The sequence below is a fragment of the Cavia porcellus genome, unplaced genomic scaffold (genome assembly GCF_034190915.1).
Source record: "Cavia porcellus strain 051 isolate PalLab524CR breed Dunkin Hartley unplaced genomic scaffold, mCavPor4.1 scaffold_28, whole genome shotgun sequence".
Lineage (NCBI taxonomy): Eukaryota > Metazoa > Chordata > Mammalia > Rodentia > Caviidae > Cavia > Cavia porcellus.
Genome location: NW_026947511.1, coordinates 28439607 through 28463782, shown reverse-complemented (window position 1 = coordinate 28463782; position 24176 = coordinate 28439607). Strand labels below are relative to the sequence as shown.

Here is a 24176-nt window from a genome sequence, read left to right as displayed (position 1 = left end):
ACACATACTTACTCATTTGTGATTTTTATGTCTTTCCAGACAGACTCCAGTTACAGAGAAGTACACCATATAGCAAGACATCATATAGGATCCTGTGACAAAGTCTAATGGTTTCCTAATAGTAAGTCTCCCTTGTCCTCCTTAGGATATTCCCTGCCCCCCCCCTTTTTTTTTGCTGAGCTCACTACAAGGACCACATTTCCCATCCTCCCTTGTTGGTAAGTGTGAAATGTGATCATGTGACTGATCTGCGGCCAAAGGAAGGCAAGCAGTTGTGCTGACTGGGGCTTGTGGGAAGCATCTGCCAAGGAAGGGCTATGACCTTCTTCCCTTCCTACTCAGGAACTGAGGATGTGCCTGCTGAAATCTGAGCAGCCATCTGACCAAGAAGTTGTGGCTAACTCTGAAGAGAACAGCAATGTTGGTAAAGACTATCTTTGGTATTCATTTGGTTTCCCTTTAGATTTGCCTTTGCTTGATAGCCCAGATTTCTGCTGTCCTACAGCAAAATGGATGGAAAGAATAGACTTCGACTATGGAATAGGAAATGTTGAACTGAAAAGCAAATTCCTAAAGGCGACACCCATGAATCTGGTGCAGGAAGGCACGTTGGGGCCTGGGGTTATTCCACATGTCCCTGAGGACTCAAGCATGGCTCTGGTTTTAACAAACATGATTTGATAAATGTGAAAATGCCAATAAAAGAGATTTTCCCCCAAAACTACTTTACATGCTATCAAAATTTTGGGGATCAATTAGTAAAAATTTATAGAATTGGTTTATATCATCTCTGTGCTTTCCTTCTTTCTCTTTGTTTTTATTTTGGGTTATTTTTCTTTCTTCTTCAATTTTATTTACTTTATCTTTTGTGACAGAGTCTTGCTATGCATGTAGCACTATGTAGCTCAAGGTTGGCCTCGAACTTGTGGTGATCTTCTAGCTTTCCCCTCCTGAATGCTGGAATCATAGGCATGTGCCACCACACCTGGCATATTCCTCAATTTTAGAAGGATGTTCTGCTAAATCAAATTTGTCTGCCTTAAAAAAGTATGAATGAGACTTTAAGAAAAATTACTTCCCTTAGAAATCTGCAGGCAATATGCCAGTATATTGTCTCACTGAAAAAAGTGCATGTACATTTGCATGAATAGTGCATGTGTGCGTGTGTGTGTGTGTGTGTGTGTGTGTGTGTGTAGGCAGGTGTGGGCGTATGTTTTGAAGAGATTTTCTGGTACAATAACACAAACACTAATTCCTAAAATTACCAGGCAATTCTGTTTAAAGCTTTACAATCAACCTAATTTCAAATAAAATAGCACATGAAATTGCCATCATTCACAAAATCTATGGCAATAATAAAAGCTTGGCATAAGTATGCCCATATTAACTAAGCAAATGTGATTAACAAAAAATTAGAATAAAATAAAGATTAGACTTAAATATTTATGTGGCATTTCCATAATGAAAAGTGCTAAATCATTGCAAATTCATTCTCACATCCTTCCCTGATTATTAAGCAATGAATATTGTGTTTACCAACAATTCATTTACACAGTGACTGTGTTTTCTGCATCAAATATCAGGGCATTGCAGTTTGAATGTATGAGCATATTTTTGGGACAATGGAACAGAGTATTTGAAATTAGTGCTGTGATAGATAATTTGGTCTGACATATTCAGGTTGTTGTGTCCCCCCTGCAAAAAAAACCCAAAAAAACAATACACCACAAGAGACAGATGGCCTAGCAGAGGAGTGTGGGTTAAAATGTGCAGCTCCTTCCTGCCAGGTGCTATGAAGTTGGGTGTGCTGCACCCGAACATCCTGGAGCATGACATTTTTGGGGTCCACACCTGGAAGGAGGGAACTTGCCCCTTCTCTAGAAGGAAGGGGAGGATCAACCTCATTTAAAGATTCTGAGCAGCTAATCGAATTTAGCATCTTGGACTCCATCTCCCTTCCCCTTGTTACCTGCAGTGAGGGGGAGAATAGCATCCTCCTGCAGATGGTGGGGTTAACCCTGAGCCTACAGGGAGGCCCAGGGCAGCCGCGCATACTTGGGGCCTCCAGGAAGCCCCTGAGGAAGATCAGGCTGTTTTCAGCTTGTCAGACAGAGGCACAGGTATCAGACCCACAGACTGTGAAGCTGCAGGAATCAAGGTAACACAGGAAGAGACCAACAGGCAGCGATTCAGCACACAATGTAGGCCCCCAGGTGAGGCTCAGAGAATGGGTAACTGGGCTCTTGAAATAACCTGCTGACAAAGGCTTTCTGTGTGACAAAGAAAACCTAGATTGTGTACTCTAGTGCAGAAGCAGTAGAACTTTTCTTCTTTAAAAACTTTTTGCTGGGCGTGGTGCACACCTATCATCTCAGCACTCAGTAGGTTGAGGCAGGAAGATTATGAGTTGGAGGCCAGTTTGTCTCCAAAGACCAAGCAACCAATCAAATAAGCAAATAACAACAAAGATAAAACAAACAACACACATAAACATCAAAACCAAAGATAAAAAAGAAACTCTTTTCAATATTATGCATGTACAGAAACCTAGAACAAATGATCTTTTATGTCCTTTGGTTGTTCAGTATGGATGTCCTTATGACAGAGGCATCGTTTATATGCCTGAAATAACATTAACCATTCAGTGTCAAATGTTATTATGTCTACCGAAATGATAAAAGTTGGCTACATTCTTGACTGATTTTATTGATCCTGGGGATAAAAGAACTCTTATCCTGGTGATCCACAGGAAAATGGCTTTGTACAAATTGGTTTTACTGTAAATGTGGGGAGACCGTCCTGCTACGCTGCTGAGACATTTGTGCAAGCCCATGGACAGCTGCAGTGGACCCCGCACTTTGGCTGTCGCATTCTCAGCAGCAGTGACCGTCTGGGACATGACTGAGTAGCTGGCAAAGTGTCTTCAGCCAAAGGGACATTGTGAAGCCCATGTACATTATGTTGGGAATCTATGTCTTTCATTTTATAGACAATTTAAACCAGCACGGTATTTTCCAGTCCTCAGAAGGGAAACAGAACATGAAATGTAGGGTTGGGATGAGGGACATAAAGGGACATGGTGCCCTCAGACTCTGTCCCTCCTTGGCCACACTGCCTTGTCCAGTTGCCCATGAAGTGGGGCACCCACTGCTCTAAGTGCTTTGCAGTTTTCTGGGCAGGGGTGGGGGGATTCCATCTAACACATGTCACAAGCTCCCAGCTTGTGACAGTCGCTGTCCCTCCTGCTCCCACCTGTCACCTGGAATGTCCCCTGGGGCTCCACAGGTGGGTCAAACTCACCACACCCCAAATCAAAGTCATTTCCTCAAACCTGCCCCTCCCATGCCTCCTGGTCCTCTCCTGGTCACCTCAAAGGCTCCATACATCCTCATTAGTCGCAGGTCCTTTCTTCCTCCTGTCATTACCAAAGTTAAGCTTTTTGCTCTTCCAGACCAAGTAATTGAAATGGCTATCTTAATGATTTCCCCATCTCCAGAGCCAAGCCCTTCCAAAGGGCTCTTTACTGCCTTGTACTGGGAATTCCCATAACAAACACAAATCTTTGCAGTCTGATGCTAATGATATTGCTTTACATGTGTGCTCTTGTGCAGAGCACAAATTTCACAGCTATACATAGGTATGGTCTTGGCTGCCAAAGTCAATTGCCAAACACAGATATATTAAATAAAGATGTTTAGATAAAAAAATGCTTGTTAAGTGAAGAGATCCAATTATCTGGAAATGGTGAATAAATGATGGATTTCACAATGATTTAATGAGGTGTCCTGAAATTCACTCGTTTTTATTTTTAATGAACTGAGGTTTGAAGCCAGGATCTCACGCGTGCTAGGCAAGCACTTTAGTACTGAGCTACATCTCCAGCCTTTTATATTTTATTTTGAGACAGGGTCAAGCCATGATACCTATGCTGGCCTTGAAATTGGTATCCCCCTGCCTCAGCCTCTGGAGTAGCTGAGATTATAGGCATGTGCCACCACTCTCATCAATCGCAATTTAAAACGTAATTGCGCTGTCAAAATATATTACAGACCAGGAGACTGAAGTGCGCATGCACGGAGGCACTGTCCGCTATTGGGTGACAAGACCTTGGCACTGACAGCGCACTCTAGCGTCAGGCTGGTGTATGACCCTGGGGCTGGTGTCAGGCAAGGCGGGCTGCGCTCTCCTGTCCAGTGTAGCTGGAGAACCTATGCAGCTCCCTTGCCTTCTCCCACTGGACATTTTTGTGCCACTGTCACTCCGGGGGCGGTGACCTCCAGAAACCACAGGCAAGAACATGAGAGGAGATGGCTGGGCTGCTCCAGGGATGTCTGCAGGACCGCTTTGATAGTCTTGTGAGTTCCGCAGCCCCTGACTCTGAGTAAGGTATATAATGTATTTACAAGAAATTGTGGGGGATATATGTAACCTAACCTTTATTTTGAAAACCATTTTAATTTTTGAGACTGTCTTGCTATGTACATGGCCTTGAGCTCACTATGTAGCCCAGGCTGGCCTTGGACTCACAACCATTCTCCTTGCTTCAGCCTCCTGAGTGCTGGGATTAAAAGTGTGCAACACCATGCCTTTTTTTTTTTTTTTGTACAGGGATCAAACTCAAAACCTCATGCTTACCTCGTGCAGGCACTGAGCTAAATCCCTGGCCTCTTGGCATTTTTATTTTTTATTTCAAGACAGAGTTTTGCTAAATTGCCCAGGGTGGGCTCTAGCTTTTGAATCTTTTGCTTCACATTTCTAGAATGCTGACATTATAGGTGGGTGCCACCATCCCTGGTTTAGGTTAATTTTTTGAGAAAACCATCAAATTATCCATAGTCTAACCCACATTGGATATTTTCTGTTATTTTTTAAAAATAGTAGTCCCTCCAAAGAGAATCAGAATCAGCTTCAAATACATAAGATAAGTCAAATGTGGAGACACATGCATTCCCAATGGTCTGGCAGGCTGAGGGAAGAGGATCACAAATAAAAGCAAAATAAGGGCTGGGGATGTAGCTCAGTGTGAACGCCTTGGGTTTGATACCCAGAAATCTGGGCACTCTGATGTCACTCTCTGGGGCTGGGTCTTGGGTCCACCTGTGTTTTCTGTGACGCCACGCACTCCCATGACCTTCATACCACATTTGTGCCTCAGCCAGACACACCTAGGAGGTCTCACCTTAATGACAGGGAGAGCCGGACGCACGGAGTTTCTAAATTGCACCCAGCAGAGTGGAGACCTCTGCGTGAACCTCTCAACAGCTGAGTTCAGATTCCCAGCTGCAGCCTGGCTGCATCCTGGCCCCTGTGCATGCCCCACCCTGTCTCCTGCCACTCCCCTGAAAGGATCCCAAATGCAACCCTGCAGGCCACCTCCTGCTCTTCCACCACCACTGCCTGCTCATCCGACAGCTGCTTTCTTCTCTTCTCTTCCCTCTGGGCAAAATTCTTACACATACTCTCTGGTCCCTTGCCTCTTACTTACATATCCATGCTGTGGCCCATGCAGCCAGGCCGGAGAGAGAGCAGGCAGTCCCAGCCTGGAGACTGGTGTCACCCTTGTCACCCTCCCTGCCAGCCTATCTAGTACTGTGCAGAGCTGATACCCTCAGTTTGTTTTTCTTGTCACCCCCCCCCCTCTGTGCACCCCTACCCCCAGTCAGTATCCACAGGGACCCTGCAACAGGCCTCAGAGATGCTGTTCTTGTTCCTTGCCAATGGTTCTCCACCTAAGGCTCCCCCAAAAGCCACACCCTGCTGTGTGTGTAAAATGTGCACATTGCCCACAAGGTCCAAGGGCCCCCACAATCCAGCTCTCATCTCTCTGCCCATCTCTTCCCTCATCTCCCATTTTCCACAGCTGCCTGGGCACCAGAACTTCCTTAGTTCCTGGATGGTACCACATACTTCCTCCCCCTCCCTACCTCCTCCACTGCTCACCCTAGCTCAACCAGCCCCTCAGAACCTAGCTAGATCCTCCTAATTCCCCAGCCTGACTGCTCATCAGAATCATTTGGGGGCAGCTTGCACATACCCCAGAACCCCTAGGGGCTGGACACGAGCACCAGACTTTGCAATTGATTGACTTGAGAAAAAACAGGGCTAAGAACCTGCTTGATATCTTGAAGACTTGTGCTTTACTGAGACAGTGTCTCTCCCCACCTGGGCTCCCCAAACTTCCTGGAACTCCCCTTATCACGCATCCCATCTCATTATGATAAGCTAAGTAACTGCCCCCATCAGACTGTGTGCCCAGCCAAGGGGGACAAGTCAGCTTGTTTTCTGCTACATTGTGAAGTCCAGATCCAACAGCTGCATCAATCAGGATTTGCTGCATGGATGTGAAGGTCATTTCAAGGGTAATGGACAGCTTCCATGCTTTGAGCCCCTTCAACAAACTCAGTTGATGTCCCTTCAAATAGCAACTTCCCTTTCACATACTCAATGTGGCCTTCAATTCCACTAATGTGATTAAAATCAGTGGAATTCAGATTTAAATTCCTTGTCTCATTAAAAAGCAAACTTAGCCTAAAAACACACCAGCTTCACAAAATTAGCCGTTTATACCTTGTCTGAATGATTTTATCAGCTCCTAACAGAGAGACATGAGGAAGAATTCCTTTTTTAAAAATTCTTTCCTGAGGACTGAGCTTGGGATCTTCACACTGAGCTACATCCTTAATACCCCCAACTCATTAAAAAAAAACTTCAAAAATTTTTGAGTTGGGGTCTCATTAAGTCACCAAGTTGCCTAGGCCGGGGCTTTGAACTTGTGATCCTTCTACCTCAACCTCCCACAGTGCTGAGATTGCAGACATGCACCACCATGCCTGGCAAACTACCGCTTACTGAGAGTATCCCACACTCCAGGTTCACCCACTAGTTTGTTTAACAGAATTGGCAAAGTGTGAAATGCAGGTCTGAACTGAAATCGAAGCCTGTACCCTCTCAACTGCAGCCTGAGCTGGCAGAGGGAAAGGACGCGGTGAGGACGGCCCGGGCCCCGGAAGGCCCCGCTCACCTTCTCTGCAGGTGACTGGCTCCGCCAGCCTCACCTGCTCTTTGCTCACTTTTCCTGCCAGTCCATCCTACCAGTGGCCAGTTCTGTCCCCGGCCTCACGGTGTGAGGACTTGCTGTGCGCTCAGATACACAGACACTCAGCAAATACTGCAGAAGGAAGGAAGGCTGGGAGAACGTAAGCTTCCCCATCTAACTCTCCTGACCAAATAGCACAGACTTGTGATTCAGAAGGACACATTTTGTAGCTGGGTGTGGTGGAGCAAGCACACGGATGGTCCCAGTATTTGGGAGCCTGAGGCTGGAGGATTTCACTGAGTTCGAGGCCAAGCTGGGCTACATAGTGAATTAAAGGTCAACCTGAGTAATGAGACCCTGTCTCAAAACAACAACATCTCTCAAAACAAAAGATTACATTTTGTGTACTATTGGAGTTCAGAGTTCTGCCAAATGGATACACTGGAAATGCTTAATCATTTTCATTATATAAATACCATGGCATGGTGATATAGCAAAAAGTACACAGCCTGGGTTAGGAGGCCTCAAATCCCACCTCATTACTTGGAAGCTGAGGGGTCTGGGGGCTGCTCAGCATCTTCTAGCCTCACTGAGTTGCTTTGAAAATTCACAGACTGATCTCAAAGTCCTTCCTCTCCCTCCCTGAGCTGAGCAGGGAAATTTCCCCAGCACATTCCCAGGGCTCTCCTCAGACCCCAGGGGTGAATCAGACCCCAGGAGTGCAGCTAGAAGGTGCATTCTAAACAAGCACCAGACTTCAGGCCCTAGGCTGCAAAACCAGTTACAATCTTGCTACTAAGTGTGGTTCCCAGACTGGCTGCACCAGGACCACCAGAGAGTATGTCATAATTGCAGAAATTCAGGTCCTGCCCCAGACCTTGTCCTCAAGACCCCAGAAGTCCAGCTGTGAAATGCAATGCTCTGCAACCTCCTGAGGGTCCTGAGGGTCCATCTGAAACCCTGGGAGAGGTTTCCACCTGCGGGCAAGGCACACTTTTCCTTAGTAGGGGGCAGTGGGACTAGGAGGGGAAGAGATTGCTCCCACAGGGGTGAGTGAGGCTCAGCTCTCCAGGGGTGCAGTCTGGGAGGTTTGCTTTTTCACCAGGTAGAATTCCCAAGGCACTGGACCTTGGGGTCTGGGGAAATTGTGACTCTTGGGTAAAGTTGGTGACATTGTTGCTTGTGGATAAAATGAGCCTACAAGGAACTAAGCATACTTATTTATAAACATTTTTATATTGTTTATTTTGTTTTGGGTTTTTGAGGCAGGGTCTCACTATGCAGTTCATGCTGGCCTTGGACTCACTATGTAGGCCAGATTGGTCTCAATCTTGCAGCAATTCTCCTGCCTCAGCCTCCCGATTGCTAGGATTTACAGGAATGTGCTACCCTGCCAAGCATTTAAATACTTTTTCTATGTTTCTTAAAATGCAGCCTTAATATCATAAAACTAGAAACAAACAAAAACCAACCATATACACACACCAAATCTCAACTTTTAGTGAATAAATAGTTTAACAACAGCAACTATGTCCCACAGAATGATGACTATTTTAGTAAAGGCAAATTTAGAGCCTTTATTGAATCATCTAAAGATACCTTTCATGTTGAGAGCAATGTTGCTTACGGACCTCGAGTCCTGATTTTGGAGATTGTTTCATTATATAAACCAGGCTGGACTTGAACTCATGATCCTCTTCCCTCATCCTCCTGAGTACTGGCAGTAGAGATGTGTACCATCACCCCAGTAAGGAAAACTGATGTTGTTTGAGCAATTTGATTTAAATAAAGATCTTTTACAAAATCCTCCCAGTCATTTCTCTTCTTCTGGATTTTAGATAGTCTGTGTACTGTACTTGCTTAAGTGAGACACAGTTTGCTGGGGACAGGTCTAGAAGGGCCCCTTGACTGAGACCCTCTGTCCTCACACTGATTCTGTCCTTCCCGTGCCCTCTGCTCTTCCTGGAAGCTTGCAGACACTCCATGAGCACACAGACCGGGTGAAACCCTGTCACCACCCACCGTGTCCCTGGGTCAGGCACAGGGTGACTTGGTGTCCTGCCTGCCCTCAGGGGCTTGCGTTACCTGCCAGGTACTCGATCACTGCCGCCATGTAGACGGGAGCACCCACGCTGATCCGGTACTTGAACGTCCCTTTCTTCAAGTAACGCATGAGCCTCCCCACCGGGAAGATGACTCCAGCTCTGGCTGAGCGGGACAGCTTGGACATTTTCTTCTTCCCACTCCGGCCGGACATCTTGGCTCAGTTTCCCTCTCAGCTTGCTGTCACTCTGGGTTCCTGATACTAAGACAAAGCTGTAAAGGAAAGAAGGCAGTGTTCACGAAGGGTGGCTGGAAACATTGTGGGCACAGTGGTGCTGTCCTGGCGTGCTGCTGTGACATGTCTGGCTGCTCGACGAAGGTGGCAGAGACCTAGCTGGTGTGCTGGGCACAAAGCTGGGCATGGGTTACTGCAGGGCATCAGCGGGCCCACCCACAAACATCCTTCCCCTATGGAGCTGGCCAGACCTGAGGGGTCCCAGAAAACTGTCATGGAGAGGTTGTGGTCCTGTGGTCAGCTGAACAGCCATTCCCAGAAATGTCGACTTCCTCCTCCCAGAACCTGTGGCTTTATACAACCAAAGGAGTTTGCAAATGTGATTATGGTGTCTCCAGATGAGGAGATTACCCAGGATTATCTGAGTGGCCTGAGATTATCACTGGGTCCACACATGGTATATGACATAGGCAGAGAATCAGAAAGCAGTAAGACGTGGGAGGGCAGGAGGTTTGGGTCTGCTGAACCTGATTTTGGACCTCAGAACTTTCAGAGAACAAATCTATATTGTTTTATGGGTGCATGGTGTGGTTCATTTTTTTTGGAAAGCTGGTTTCACTATTTTGCCTTGAACTCAGCCAGCAAGATTCCTGCCTCAGTCTCCCAAGAAGCTGAGCATGACCCACCATTTCCAGCACAATAGTTAGCTTTGACTGATAGAATTTGGGCCTGATATACATTTCTCAGATGGCAACACTTTTCTAAATTCTCCAATACTGTAGCATTTTTAAAGCAGATACATTCAGGCCAGTAGGGGCAGTTTTATTACATATGCTCCTGCGGAGTAATCAGACACAGCAGATGGAAGTCGTAATATGACCTAAGCTCCTGCTCCTTGGAATGGGGAAGCAAGATTGATTTTGGGGGAGAAATATAATGTCAGCACCAAGAGGAGACTTCTATTCTGTGCAGCAAGGATTCACCATTACTTATGGAGGCTATCTTTTGTGTGACACTAGAATCATGACATCCTCCTGGACACAGTCTTTGTAAGGGTTAAGATAGTCTAGGAAATTGTAATAGAGTTGGGTGGGCTTGAACTGTTGTTGGCTGAGGGAATACTGTAGCCAAAAAAATGCAGTATAATTCAGAGTAAGTAAAAGTAAGTTACAAAGGACAAGTAAACAGTACAAAAGTAAACAAAGTAGACATTTTCTAGGAAATGTGTTAATGAACCAAAGCTCTGCTTCAGGGCAACTGCATTCTTCTGGAGATGAAAAATGAGGAAGCCAAAATAAATTGAAATCATTTCTATCTGTTAAAACAGACTCCCATTCTGACCAAGTCATGTAACCAACAGCCAAGATGATAATGAAAATGCTTAAGAAAGTGGCTAAAACTATGGACAAATGGATACAAAAACTGAGATTTTCTTAATCTGGATGAAGGTGTGAACATAAAGTTCAGTTTTCTATAGTGTGTGATAACTCTCTTCTGATTGCATAGCTATGGAATGAATTACAAACCCCATTCTCAATACCCACTTATTCCCGAGGTGAATAAGGTATGTTTAGGGCTTTAGATACTTCACATGTTACTTTTAAATGCTTACATGTACTTACTTTTGCCCTATTTTTATGTCTTTTTTTTTTTTTTTTTGCCACCAAGGAATGTAGGTATTCATTAGTCAAATACAGGTAAAAATAGTCCTGAAGATTGATTGCAGGGTTTTTGCACTGACTTATGAACACAGGCTTCTGAGACATATGCTCATTTGCCTAAGCTTGCTAATTTGCCTAAGTTGGCTTTTGATCCTCCTGTCTCAGCCTCCCAGAGTGCTGGGATTGCAGGCATGTACTACCATGCTCAGCAAATACATCTTTGACAATAAGACTTAGACACAATATAATGCAGCATGTTTATACCTTCTGGATTCTCTATGTTCCTGCTGTCCAAGGCTGCTCCCACTCATTGATCTATTAACTGAGGTGTCCTCTTGCATTTTAGGATGTTATCCATCAATATGATGGTACTGAGGGGACTGAGGCCAGGCATTGGCAAACATGGTATACCTGCTGTGCTAGAGGAGAGAGGCCATGTGCAGCAGGACCAAATGCTCCCTGCTAGCTGGGTAGTGGTGCTCAAAGGCAGGGATTTGGTAGTGGGATGAGCCCAGACCAGGGACAGGAAGCCCTGGTTCGTCCTACTTCTGGCTAAACTGCAATGTGAGCTCCCTGTGTCATTTGCCTGGGCCTTCGACCTCTTCTGTACAACTGGGGACATGGTTCATTGGCTCTTGAGGTCCTTTGGACACTGATTTTGCTGAAGTGCACTTTCAGAAAGTTTTAGAAAAGAAGCTAGGTCCTCTTAAGAAGTTGGTTCTGAAGAGTTCAGCACTTGTGCAGGTTTACAGGAAGGTCCTAGTGAAGGCACTAAACCAATTATGTGCTTTTTTCAGTTCCTGTAAGTGTGAGTCTCTGCGTGGGGAGGATTAGCAAGTCTGTTGCCGAGAAAACCACCTTAAAAGCCATCACAGGGCGCACATGCCCTGTGGATATAAAGTGCGCTGGGTGGCCACATCTCCCTTCACCTTCTATCATCATGGAATGATGTATGAATTACAAAGGTCACAAGAGTGGGAACATATTGCACGCCTATGTACATACACATATTTTTCTCAAACAAAACTTAGGTAGGTGTGCAGGATAAAGTCACTTTGGGACTTCCTCAGTGTTGCCCAACAGGAGACAGATATTGCCCTAAAAACTGGAACCAGTAGTAGAAGAAAAGCAAGTGACATTAGGGGACTGAAATTTAAATATTCACAAAGATAAAACAGGGGCTGAGATATAGCTCAGTGGTACAGCATCTGCCTTCCAAGCGTGAGGTCTTGAGTTCAATACCTGATTAACCCCAGTTACCAAAGAAAGCCAAACAAAGAAAGAACAAGATAAAACAGCCAACTAAGGAAATCAAAGTGGGATCAAGTAGGAAAACACCCATCACGAATTGTAAAAAGGGATCCAAATGGAGGGATATTGCAAACATTAGTTCTTTATACCAAGACTTGGTCTTCTGTGGCCTTAGCTGTCCTCAGGTTCAAGCCTTGGACAAGGTTGGGGATGCAGCCCCAAGTGAAGTCTATCCACGAGATGGATCGACGTGCTTTAATGGATTGACTGGAGACTCTACTATGTGAGGAGACCACGTTTTCAGGCATGGCCTGTCCTTAAGCAACCAGGCACCACATCTTGTATCTTCCAGGGATATTGGGACTGTGAGGTCCCTGTATCTTTAGGAATGGTCAGATCACATTAGGGAGGCACAGACTGGAAGCAGGAAACATGGCATCCTGGACCTCTTAGAAGACCCTGCATCCTAAGGCTACCCTTCCCCTAAGCATGTGCCGAGCTCTGCCTGGAGGGAAGACAAATTGTAACCCCTACCTTCCTTCTTTTCTACATCTCCCTTTCTTCCTATTTTATTCAGTCTTAGGAAATCAGGAATTAAAATTTTAGATGGGGCCCAGCTTATAATCCCAGAATGCAGGAGGATCTCAGCAAGTTTGAGGCCAGCCTGGCTTCACAGTGAGTTCAAGGTCAGCCTGAATTATACAGCGAGACCCTTTTCCAAAAAAACAAAACCAAAAATGAAACAAAAAACTTGGGTAGGATGTTGGAATTTAGGGCACTGGGAAGCCAAGCAACCAGCTCGCCTCCCTGCTAAGCGGTTGCAAGGCTACTGGCACATGGGCTGAGAATAAAACATCCCCTCCCAATCCCCGTTAGCAAATGGGAGCCAGAGATCTCAGCCTCTCTTGGGAGGTTGATCATATGCAATATAGCAACTAAGGGGAATTTCCTTCTACCATCTCTTTGAAGGCAAATATTTTTACCACTGTTTTGTTTTATTCTGATTAATGGTATTGCTCTATCCAATATTCTGTTTTGATAAGTTCTACAATGTTCTGTATTTTATTTTATTTTGCTATACCTGATTGAAAGAACAACTATTGTGAAGATAATGAGATATACTGTGGAATTTATTACTGTTATCCCGGTAACCTGCTGTGAAGTTCTGTACCAATTTCACTACACTGTCTAAATTGGCTTTGTTCCGTCTTGTTCTGTGGTACTTTACTACCTTCAAAATAATTTTTAAAAATTAAAAAAAAACCGGGTGGTTTTATCTGTTTTTGTGCATCTGAGTCTCCTGTAGGTCTCCTGTCTAAAGAGAAAAACAATACTGCAATGCAAGTGGAATCATGTTTCCAACGCACTGATACGTAAATGCTTACATTTATTTGCTATCTGCTCTGACACAGTTTTGCGTCGTCTGGTTAGGCGAAGCTCAAAGATGACAACGCATTATGACTGTGTGCGTGTTTGAAGAAGGAATATGAGGCATCACGGAGACACTGTGCAGGGTCCCCTGGGGGCCATATGACTATAGGTTCTGTCTTCCTGCCCAGGGCAGGGAGAAGAAGGAGGTTCTTTAGGAACCAGATCAAACATAGATCTGCACTGTCCAGGGCTGAAAGACCAAGGTATATAGCCTCATAATTACTCATAATTTGAATGCTGAGTACTTTGATGGTGGAGGCCAGGAAAATAAAACTCCAGACTCAGGGAAGAGGAGGAATTTTGGCTGCCTGCCCCTTCCCTTCCATCCCAGAGCACACAGTCCAACAGGACGATCTGTGTGTGTACCAGGGCAGAGGGGATATTCAAACTCTGTTGTTTTAGGATTTATTTCTAGGATTGGATTTTGAACCCATAAGGATGCCAACGAGTTAGATTTTATGGATAACACAGGGTAAATATTAAATTGTAGCACGGACTGAGACACGGGCCATAAACTCATAAACTGGCCTATTCCAAAAACTATTGTATGTCACTGATTTTTATGATGTGCTTTTTTTAAAATAGCATTTTACTATCTCTAGAAATTGGTATGCATTGTGCAATCAGTGACATCATAGTGTCCCTGAAGGATAGTATTTCTGGAATGTTTGAGACTGAATAAGAAACTCTATTAGATGTTATGGAATTTACATGACTCTTACCCTTAAATGTCTTGTAAGAAAGTTGCATTGGTACACTGGAAAACAAGCCATAATAAAGATAATAATAAACCACAATAAAATTTCAAACAGATGCCCCCCAGGCCACAATGAGCCCACAAGGGCACTGGGGAATGAATGGTTGGAGTGCTCAACTCTTGATCTCTCCTGGACCTCATCACTTCCTGCCACTCAGCTCCAGGATGCATTGTTTGATGATGCCATAGTTATGTAGAAACAGGTTTCTGTTTCTTTTTTTCCTTTTGTTATGATTGAAAGTAGTGTGTAAAAATCCACATGGAACAGAAAATGAAGGTGGCAGTGGCTGGTCTGGTTCCAAGTTCTGAGAGTCCAAGTGGTGCCCACTAGGTACACAGATCATATATGTTGTACTCTAAGAAAATACCTTTATTATTTTGTGTATTATAGCAAACCTGTAACGTGGCTTACTAAATGTGTTTTTTTATCCTTTTTCCCTAACTGATATGTTAAGTGACCTAATTGATATGTTGAGCAATACTCTCCTCTGTAAAGAATTGCAAGAATCTCACCTAATTGATATGTTAACCATTGTTGCCCTCTACAAATTACAGAAGTTGTGCTAAAACAAGCTAACAAGGGTTGTTAATCACTGTTAGGCGCCTCTATTCTCCACTAAAGAGCTAAAGAAAACTAGGATGGCCCATTAATTTACACTTGTTTGAAGTAACTTGCTTGTGTGCAGAGAGATTTGCGTATGAGTTTAACCCTTTACCTGACCTTGACACATAATCGCCGTTTTCTGTTCTGTATGGCGCCTTATTGCCTCCCTCTCCCCTCACCTATCTATCTAGGCCATAAAGAATTTGGGTTTCTGGTGACCTCTTCCCAACCCGGTGATGATCTGTCATAAAATGAGCCTGACTCAATTTTAAGAACTGTTTAGCTTCAAAGAAATTACCGGGAAATACTATGGCCCAAACCCCAATCGGTGCTTTCCTTTTGTTCTGTATGCATCAAATGAGTTAGATATCAGATCTTTATAAAACTTAAGTTTCAGCTTCTTGTAACTCTTGACCCCTTCGCACCCACTAGTGAAAACAAGCTGACCTGGGATAATTAACTCTCCACTTTCTTCTCCAAATGTTGCTGCAGATGTGCCACTCCGAGATAATGTCAGTCTGTAGGATGGGAGTAATTTGAGAAACACCAGGAACTCCCAAGATTGTCAGAGCTAAGTGGTCAGCAATACAGTTTCCAGACTTGGGTCAACAAGTTTGATGGCTCTGCAGGTTTCTTTGTTTCTCCCCCTCCTTTTCCTCCAGCCTCTTTTTAAAGTCCTCCCTTCAGTCTCTGGGACACAGTCTCCAAATTGGCTCCCGGAGACTGGTCGCCAGGCCTGGAAATAAAGCCTTTGCCACCTAAATTTTTGTTCTCTTGCTTCCTTAGATTTTATACCGGGGCCTGAGTTATAACAATATATGACACCCATTGCCTTGGTTACAAACAGAACAGAGATTTCTTTTTTTTTATTCACATATATTTTATTTTACAGGTGACTAGTACACTGGTAGGACATAAATACTCATTAAGCACTTTGGGCTTTCCCACTTCATAAGTGTAATTGAGGGGCATTTATTTCCTGCCCAGTGGCATCAAAAACACAGAACTTCGAGGTTAAGAACTCTGTATGCTGAGAAAGCCTGGGAATTTCTGCATCAGGGTCCCAAACCCATATGCTTAAACATATACAGAAGGCCGCAGACTCATGGTGGCTCAAGTTATAATGTTGTGAAAGCAACACACATCCAATAGAAACTATACTTCAGATTTGATTTTGGGGCTTTGGGATGTAGCTCAGTGGTAGTGCCTTTAAATTCTAGCTTATCCTTCTCCTTCTCCACCCCCTTTTACTTTCCCACAGTTTCTGCATCTAAGAAGCGTAAGAATTTAACCTGTCTGTTCCCCACTTTTCCAACGATGGACGTTATATTTTCACTCTTCCTTCTTCCATGGTCTGCCTGGGAAACTTAAAAGTACGTTTCCTTCTCTGTTTCTGACTCTGTGGACTCCGGGCATCTCTCATGCCCTGCGCATAGAAGACCAGGATCCAGTGGCCCTGGTTTCTCCCAAGTCCCCTTTCCAATTTCACCTCTCCCTCTAACATTTTATACTGCGTTATATCATCGCAACAAAATCATCCACATTTTTTTTTCTAGGCTTATTTTGAAAATTAAGTGCTGTGAGGCATCATTTACACGATTAAGACTTTATCAAGGCCATTTCCTTCAGACATGAGCAGGCTGTGGGCCTCATATTTCCTCTTCTGTGATTTGGCACCAAGATCCTTGTGTCTTAGCCTCAAGTATAGCTTCTTTTCAAAATCCTTCCCCATTTCAATGGCTTCCCATTGGGACCATAATTTTCTTATAGTATTTCCTCTCCAACAACTACAGTCGATTCTTGTTACACACAGTAAGCATATTCTAAAGGTAACTTAAACATGGAACTAATCACTGCCCAACCCTCACTTCTAGGGGCAACAAAGAGTTAGGTTCTCTTAAACTTTGTAAAACTTTTATTAGTACCTGTTTACAGTACATGATGATTACATTCCTTGTGGGGGGTCGGTACGTGAACATACCACATCTCACTTCTTTTTCCTTCCCCTTCAGGGGTAGGTTCTGCTGACATTTAGCGAACCAATCTGTACAGAACTGTGTGTGTGTGTGTGTGTGTGTTTTTTTTTCCTTGCTGGGGATGGAACCCAGTACCTCCCACATGAGAGGCCAGTGTTCTACCTCTGAGCTCCACCTCTAGCCCCATAACTTATGTTTCTGCTTACAGGCACCTTATTTAATGTACATTGCTGGTTATTAACAGTGAACTGAATGGTGGACAGCACCGTAACTCACCTTGCCTATTTCACGTGTTTCTCCTTATAGCAGATCACAGACTTGTGCTTAGGAATACGAGGCAGCTCTTTAACACTATGCTTTTGGGCCATTTTCAACAGCAAACACCAACAAAAATCCAAAAATGTTAGTAACTGGGACACTAGACAGCCAGAGAACACCTCCTATGGCACAGGAGGTGCAGCAGGAGGATAGGGTCTTGCTCACCCCTAGCGGGGAAAGTGCAGGGTGGGACGGACAAACCTTTTGCTGCCTTGCACAGGGGGTCCTTAGATGACAGCAATCGTGCCATGAATATTAACTTTGGGGCTGCAAATAAAGTTTAGCCAGTAAGAAACGTTGCAAATATACGGCCAGTGAGCAGTTAAGGATGGTCTGTACTTTTCTTTGTTCTTATTGATAAAAGAAATACGTGCCATCACTGTAGGCTCAGAAGCACCCAACTTTGTGATACTGCTCTCTGCAAGGACAGAGTTCTTCTCAGAGACCACAGTGCTCTGCTCTCCACCACACTTCAGGATGGAAATCATTTTGCTCAGAATTCATCCTAGGGTGTGTTTCCTCTCCTCCTTGACCCCAGGCCTTCCTTTGTTGGGCTCTCTCATTGTTTTGCTGGTATCCACTTTGTGTAACTCTTCAGACACAGCAGAGGGCAACCCACTTTGTTTTCTTACACAAATGGAACTGAGTTGACTGAGTGATCCTGAAGGTTTATCATTCGACAGGGCATATAATTGTTGGCATCAAAATCGTTTTACTTCAACATTTTGAAGTCACTGATGTTCTTGACCCCCACCCCATTCATTCTGCCCAGCACTTGGCAATGAGTCAGTTCGGTCTGCAGGCTGGAGCCTTCCATGCCTTGGGTGAGCCATGTGATGAGTTCCCCACCCCTCTGTTTCCCTCACATCTCCTTGTCTGACTGGCAGGTCTGTAAACTGGGTGTTAAATCCTTTGAATCGCTCTTCCACAGCTCTTCTGTCTTTTAACTCCTTTCAACATTTGATTTTGGTAGTATTTTAATTTTGAAGAGCTCTTTCTTATCCTGATTGTTCCTTTTTCATAGCATCCTACTCTTTTATGAGTGTACCATCTCTTTGATTCTCTCTGAAACTAATTAGGTGTTAAAGTTACTGTCTGTTCTTTAAGTTGTTTTATTTAGGCAGTTCTGTTTATTTATCTTCATCTGTTGCTTTCATGCGTCTTTCCTATATGTCTGGCCATCTTTGTTTATGCATTGTATCTAAAAATGAAGGATGGAGTTAATTATTACAGAAGAAGAACTTTCCCTAACTGTTATTTGAGGTGCACACTTCCTGCTTGGAACCTCTGGATGTGTGTCCAGGGCATGACACCTTAGAGTGTCCCATTAGGAATAAGAGCTCCCAAATGCCAGAAAGGGGGAGCTTTATTTTATAAAGCCACATCTATTGTGGAACTTCTAGCAAAGCCCTGTAATTGTTAGATTTCTTTAGTTAGAACCCCTCAGATTGCTAGGCCAATTCGCCCAGTAGTTCGGGAGATGGACCATCACCTAAGGTCTGTGGCATTCATTCTTAGTTGTGGCTTCCCTGTGACAGGACATGCACATTCTTATGCCAGTTATGCCTTCTAGAAGTTTCTTGAAATCACCTATTGGCTGATAATCTATGGTAACCAGCCCCTGTGCTTTGGTTGTCATTTTCCTTCAGCCTCTCTGTCATTATCTCTCTGGACTCTAGAGAAGGAGGAGGCTGAAGGAAGGCACAGGCTTTAGTCCAACATTTTGAAATGGAAACTGACAGTGACATTTTTATTTAAATCTTGACAAACCTCATTTGCAGAGTAGTCTAGAAACGAATATGCTGATAAGGAGAAATAGCTCCACTGTTTTATAATTGAGTAATACTGTCACATTTAAAAATGAAGATCACTTCCATCACCAGGTGAGTCCCTGGAAATGAACTGGCCTGGAGATAACTGAAGAGTATAAAATGTTGTACTAAGAAATTATTAAAGACGCATTAATATAATGGAATCCAATTCAGTGTGGCTGTATTTGTACAACTGTAGCATAGGAGATTCTCATAAATAATATTTAAAATTACACTGTAATCCCAGAACAAAGGAGGGGAAAGAAAGGAAAATCCCTAATCATTTGCCCTTACTGAATTAATTGCTTTTGGTGAGAAATAGCAAACTTTATTTAAAGTTTAAAAAGGCACTCCAGATTCTTTAGATTGATAGTTTTCATTTAATTCAAATCAGGTCTTTTTGAGCAGATAAACAATGAATTTTTAACCCTCAAGCAACTTAACTTTTTTTTTTTTTTTTTTTTCTGTGAACATAATCTTGTTATGTATTATTTTGGGCTGGCCTTGAACTCACTTTGGAGTCCGGGCTGGCCTCCAACCCATGCCAATCCTTCTGCCTTGGCCCCCCATTTTACTGTATACTAACGAAGACCATAACAAACTCCTAGTCAAACAGCAGGGTGGTCCATTAGAAGCCTGCAGCACCCTGAGTTAAATGATCAGTTCTGTAACAGTCAAGTTTAAGACAGAGAGAAAGAGGCCGGGGAGGGATGAGGAGGGCGAGGGGAGACAGCGGAGGAGAAGGAGAAGAGAGTGAAAAGAGGAAGAAAAAGAAGGAAGAAGAGGAAGAGGAAGGGAAGGAGGGAGGGGGAGACAGGAAAATGAGAATTTAAGGACTAGGAACAACAATTACAGGCCACGGTTCCCAGGTGAGATGGGTCACGATGAGGGATGGTCTTGCCAGAGAAGCTGGAATTACAAGACAGCTGACTACATTTTGTTTTTAGTTTTTTTTTTTGGTACAGAGAATTGAACTCAGGACCTTTCGCTTGCCAGGCAGGTGTTTAAAGACTTTAAAACACTCTTTCATGCTTATTCTCTTCAGAAGTGTACAAACCTAAATGCTTTCATATGGGTAATTTTAAATCCAGAAATGTCTTCCAGCTTTTTAATGATGAAAATGAATTTTTAAAAACTTTAAATACTGTTTTCTGACATGTTTGTGAGCTTGAAATTTACAACCTGTCATTCCTAGTGGATTTGTGCCCTGTTTTAAAATTGCAGAAATTGATCCAATTTATTTATATTGTCAGTACCTACGCTATTTTCCTCATCTATGGTATTGTGCTTCAGAATATTTTATATTGCAAATATTTGTGATAAATGGAGTAGACACTGCAAGGAAGCATCTTTACTCTCAGTTCAAAACTATCTTTCGGGGGAATAAAATGAGATGAAATAAAACTAAGTAGGACATAAGGGAATTTAATATCAACATATTAACCATATGTAGAAATATATTACAGAGAGTGTGAACCAAATCTCTTAGACAGCTTCACATGTAATAGAATTCGAATATATTTTGGTGTGTTACCCTAAGTATTGCATTAAAATAATAATAGTTTGTTAGCATCATTTTGTAGCTGTAAAAAACCATTTCAGTAATACCAGCTAAATCACTTCCTCTATTACACTTCCATTTATGAACTCCAAGGGCAAATCATGATTGCACAAGCAATACTTTCCAAACCATTTTCTTCCACAGTCTCCTTTCAGTGAATGAGGATAGTCAATAATTTTATCGTCCTATAGGTTAAAGCGCATTAACAATTTATAATGTAAAGAGTTATATCAAATGCAATTTCATCAAAATGACATTTAGATCAAATTAACTGAATTAACCAACCATGAATGTGAGAACCAAGCATTAATCCAATTTATTTAAATCATACTGATGGATAACAAATCATTTCCTTTTTTAAAAAAAGTGTTTCAATTCATGCGGAGTGGGAAGTTTGGCTGCCCTTTGGGATGCAGAGGCAGAAAGCATGTGGCAGCTTTGGTCACTACACAGATGGTGAGGAGGAGAGGGGTGACTTGGGGTTCTGGGCTTCAGGACCAGAGGCCTTTTCACATGTTTTGTTGTCTTTGTTGAATTTGATCTATGGTTTTTTCCCTTTCCTTGCTTTTTTTCGGGGTGGGGGTGGTACAGGGGATTTAACCCAGGGCCTTTACACTGAGCTACATTCCTATCCCTTTCTATATATATATAAAAAAAATTTTTTGTCTGAGACAGATTTTGCTGGCTTTGAATTGGGATTCTCCTGCCTCAACCTCCCAAGGGCTGGGATTACCATGTGTGCCATGACGGCGGGCTGATCTGACCTATGGTTTTCGTTTCTTTCCTGTTTTTTTTTTTTAAACTGGGACTCGAACTCAGGGCCTTGAGCTCGCCAGGCAGGCACTGTGCCACCGAGCTACACCTCCGGTTCTGACTATGGTTTTCTTGCAGCAACGAGAAGCGGCAATTGCTGTTGTAGAGTTTGCTTCTTCGTTATTAGCCTTATGTTATCTTTAATATAAATGTCTGGCCACCTAGGGTACCAGTTGGATGAGAAATGCATAATACTTTTATTTTCTTTGAATCTGAGTTAGTAATGTGTCTCAAAAGAAAGTCAAGCAGAAAATGAACCAGCTTGTATTCCTGAATCTATTTACTCAAAGAAAACAAAACAAAAAGACAAAATCCTCACTGGGTTCAGCCCGGTCTTTTCTTGTTGCTTTGTTCTTTGAAAGTCGACAACTAGGAACTGTGGGCCGCTCTCCTGCTTCCTCGGTCAGAGGCCTCTGGTGCTGAGTTGGGCAGCAGCAGCCTCCTGCATTCCCTAGCTTTGGATGGGACCAAGAGGAGCTTCTCAGCGGGAAGAGGAGATGGGTGAGCTCGGGTATGCAGGGTTGGATGAGGGAACTGTGCCAGTTAGCAGGTGCTGCCTCATGTATCAGGGCCTTTTAGGGACATCAGTGTCACCAGGCAAACAGCACACAGGTGGGCAGGGGTCTGCTCTCTGCCCCCAACGAAGGACGGCTGCAAGGAGGGGCAGCTGCTCTGAAACCCTCTTCTTCCACCCTGCCTGAGGCTCCCTACCCTGTTTTCCCTGCTTAGTGCTCAGGCCTGGCTGCACTGTGGGGACAAGTGGTCGGAGTGTGTATGCGGGGAGCTCATGTTCCAGTTGTAGTGCTCTGTGATGGGCACTGTGTCATTCAGTGGTTATGCATGCGGGGACCCATGGTGGCACCTACGAGGGCCATTCAACACTAACCACACTGCACCCTCTGCATGGACATAGAGTGGGCTGAGGTGGGCTCACCAGCTGTGTATGGCCCATAGGCAAATTAGTGGATTTTCCAGAACTCGTCACTGGTTGAACAAGTTCATGGGGCTCAGAACAGAGCTGCCCTGGGTAGAGGGGAGGGTGTGGGATCTTGACTGGCTTCCATCTTTGCCCTGACCTGCAGCCGTCACATCTGCTGACCTCTCAGGTCCTCTGCAGTTCAAAAGATGCTGCTGTGGTACAAGGTCGCTCACCTGAGTGACCCCTTCTGGCCCCACCTGCTATTTACATTCAGTGATACAACACCGGGGAAGAGTAAGTCACACCTGGGGCATCTTTCTTCGGAAGTCACTATTTCATCATCCATGATAATCACAGAAAAGAACACATGCACCTGAAAAATGTGCTGAATTTTGCTTCTGGGACTGTCCACTCTCCACCCTAAGATGACCATCTCTGCTGTTGACTTCTGATCAGCTCAAGAGAAAAGAGCAGTTTATCAGTAACGGGGCACTTGAGTTGAGTTGATGATTACTGCTTCACTGAAACCCTGCAAGACTGATCAATTTGGAAGTTTAGGTCTCTGACGGGGAGCCCGTGAATGACTGCCTCACCTGAGAGTTTATGTTGTATGCAGTCTAAATTACTGGAATTTACCTCTCTGTCCTCCACCACCACTATTTAATTTTAATGCATCACTGAGTAACAGCAAAGGTTCAAGACATGAGTTACAAAATTCTATACACAGACCATTGGGAGTGTCAGCCCAGCAAATGTGGGGTCTGGGTTCCAGGAGGAGTCTGATTTTATCTTATTATATCTTTGTCCTGTTGCCATGGAAACACCCCAAATTTAGGCATCTAAACTGTATCATTAGGGCTGCTTCTCATATCCAGAAAAAAACCAAAACATCCAAATCACCAGTCGGACTATGAACTGTCATTTAAGATTAAAAATCTTGGTCATTGTCCTTAAATCTTCTGCCATCGAAGAATCAGCTGGAGTCAGTGCCTGGGCTGTTGGCCGGTGTGTATTTCCACACGCATTTCTGTCCCAGCACAAGAATTCTGACTGGATTGCTTACCCTGCTTGCCTGGTCCAAATTGGCCATGCCAGTCAAATAAATGGGGCAAAGTATGATGGATGGTGAGATGGATACATGCACAATAAGGGCTTCAGAGAAACCACCAAATTCATCTTGCTTAACACTTCGTGACAAGACAGTTTAAAGTATGGTGTTACGTGGCTCAACCTTCCGTTCTTTATCTTTCATTTGCTGGGAGAACAGTGATGCAAATGAGTTTTAAAAATACACATTTGCATATACTTTGTAATTTTGATATTAAAATGCACTCAGCCTGAGAATCACAGGAATGCTGGTGGCTCCTGTTTCTTACTGAATGGACATAGAGTCCAAGGTTATGCAGTCAAACTGTCTGCATTGGGGTCCCTTAAGGGTGACTCTGGGTACAGTTTTAACCTTTGTTTTTGAAAGATAGGTTTAACAGTACCTACCTGTGGGGGTGTTTTCAGAACTAAATGAGTTAGTATGTATAAAGTACTTACCTGGCAGGTATTAACCATTTAATAAACATTATGACACTTATTTCTCTCTTTTTTTTGGTACGGGGATTGAATTCAAAACCATGTGCAAGGTAGGCACTTATGTCACTGAGCTAAATCTCTGACTCTTATTTCTTTGAAAGAAATCATTATAGAGCACTATTTTTGTGGAATGCAGGGGTTATTTTTGATACTGAGGCTTGAACTCAGGACCCCTG

General features: G+C 43.7%; 1 protein-coding gene across 1 annotated transcript in view; it reads right to left on the bottom strand.

The window, feature by feature from the left end:
* Positions 1-24176, bottom strand: part of LOC100735668 (core histone macro-H2A.2) — a 45655-nt gene that overhangs the window by 16507 nt on the left and 4972 nt on the right. Inside the window, exon 2 of the mRNA XM_003473707.5 lies at positions 9122-9352. Coding sequence (XP_003473755.1) covers positions 9122-9293 — 172 coding nt within the window. The 5' untranslated portion in view covers positions 9294-9352. The remainder of the gene's footprint in view (positions 1-9121; positions 9353-24176) is intronic.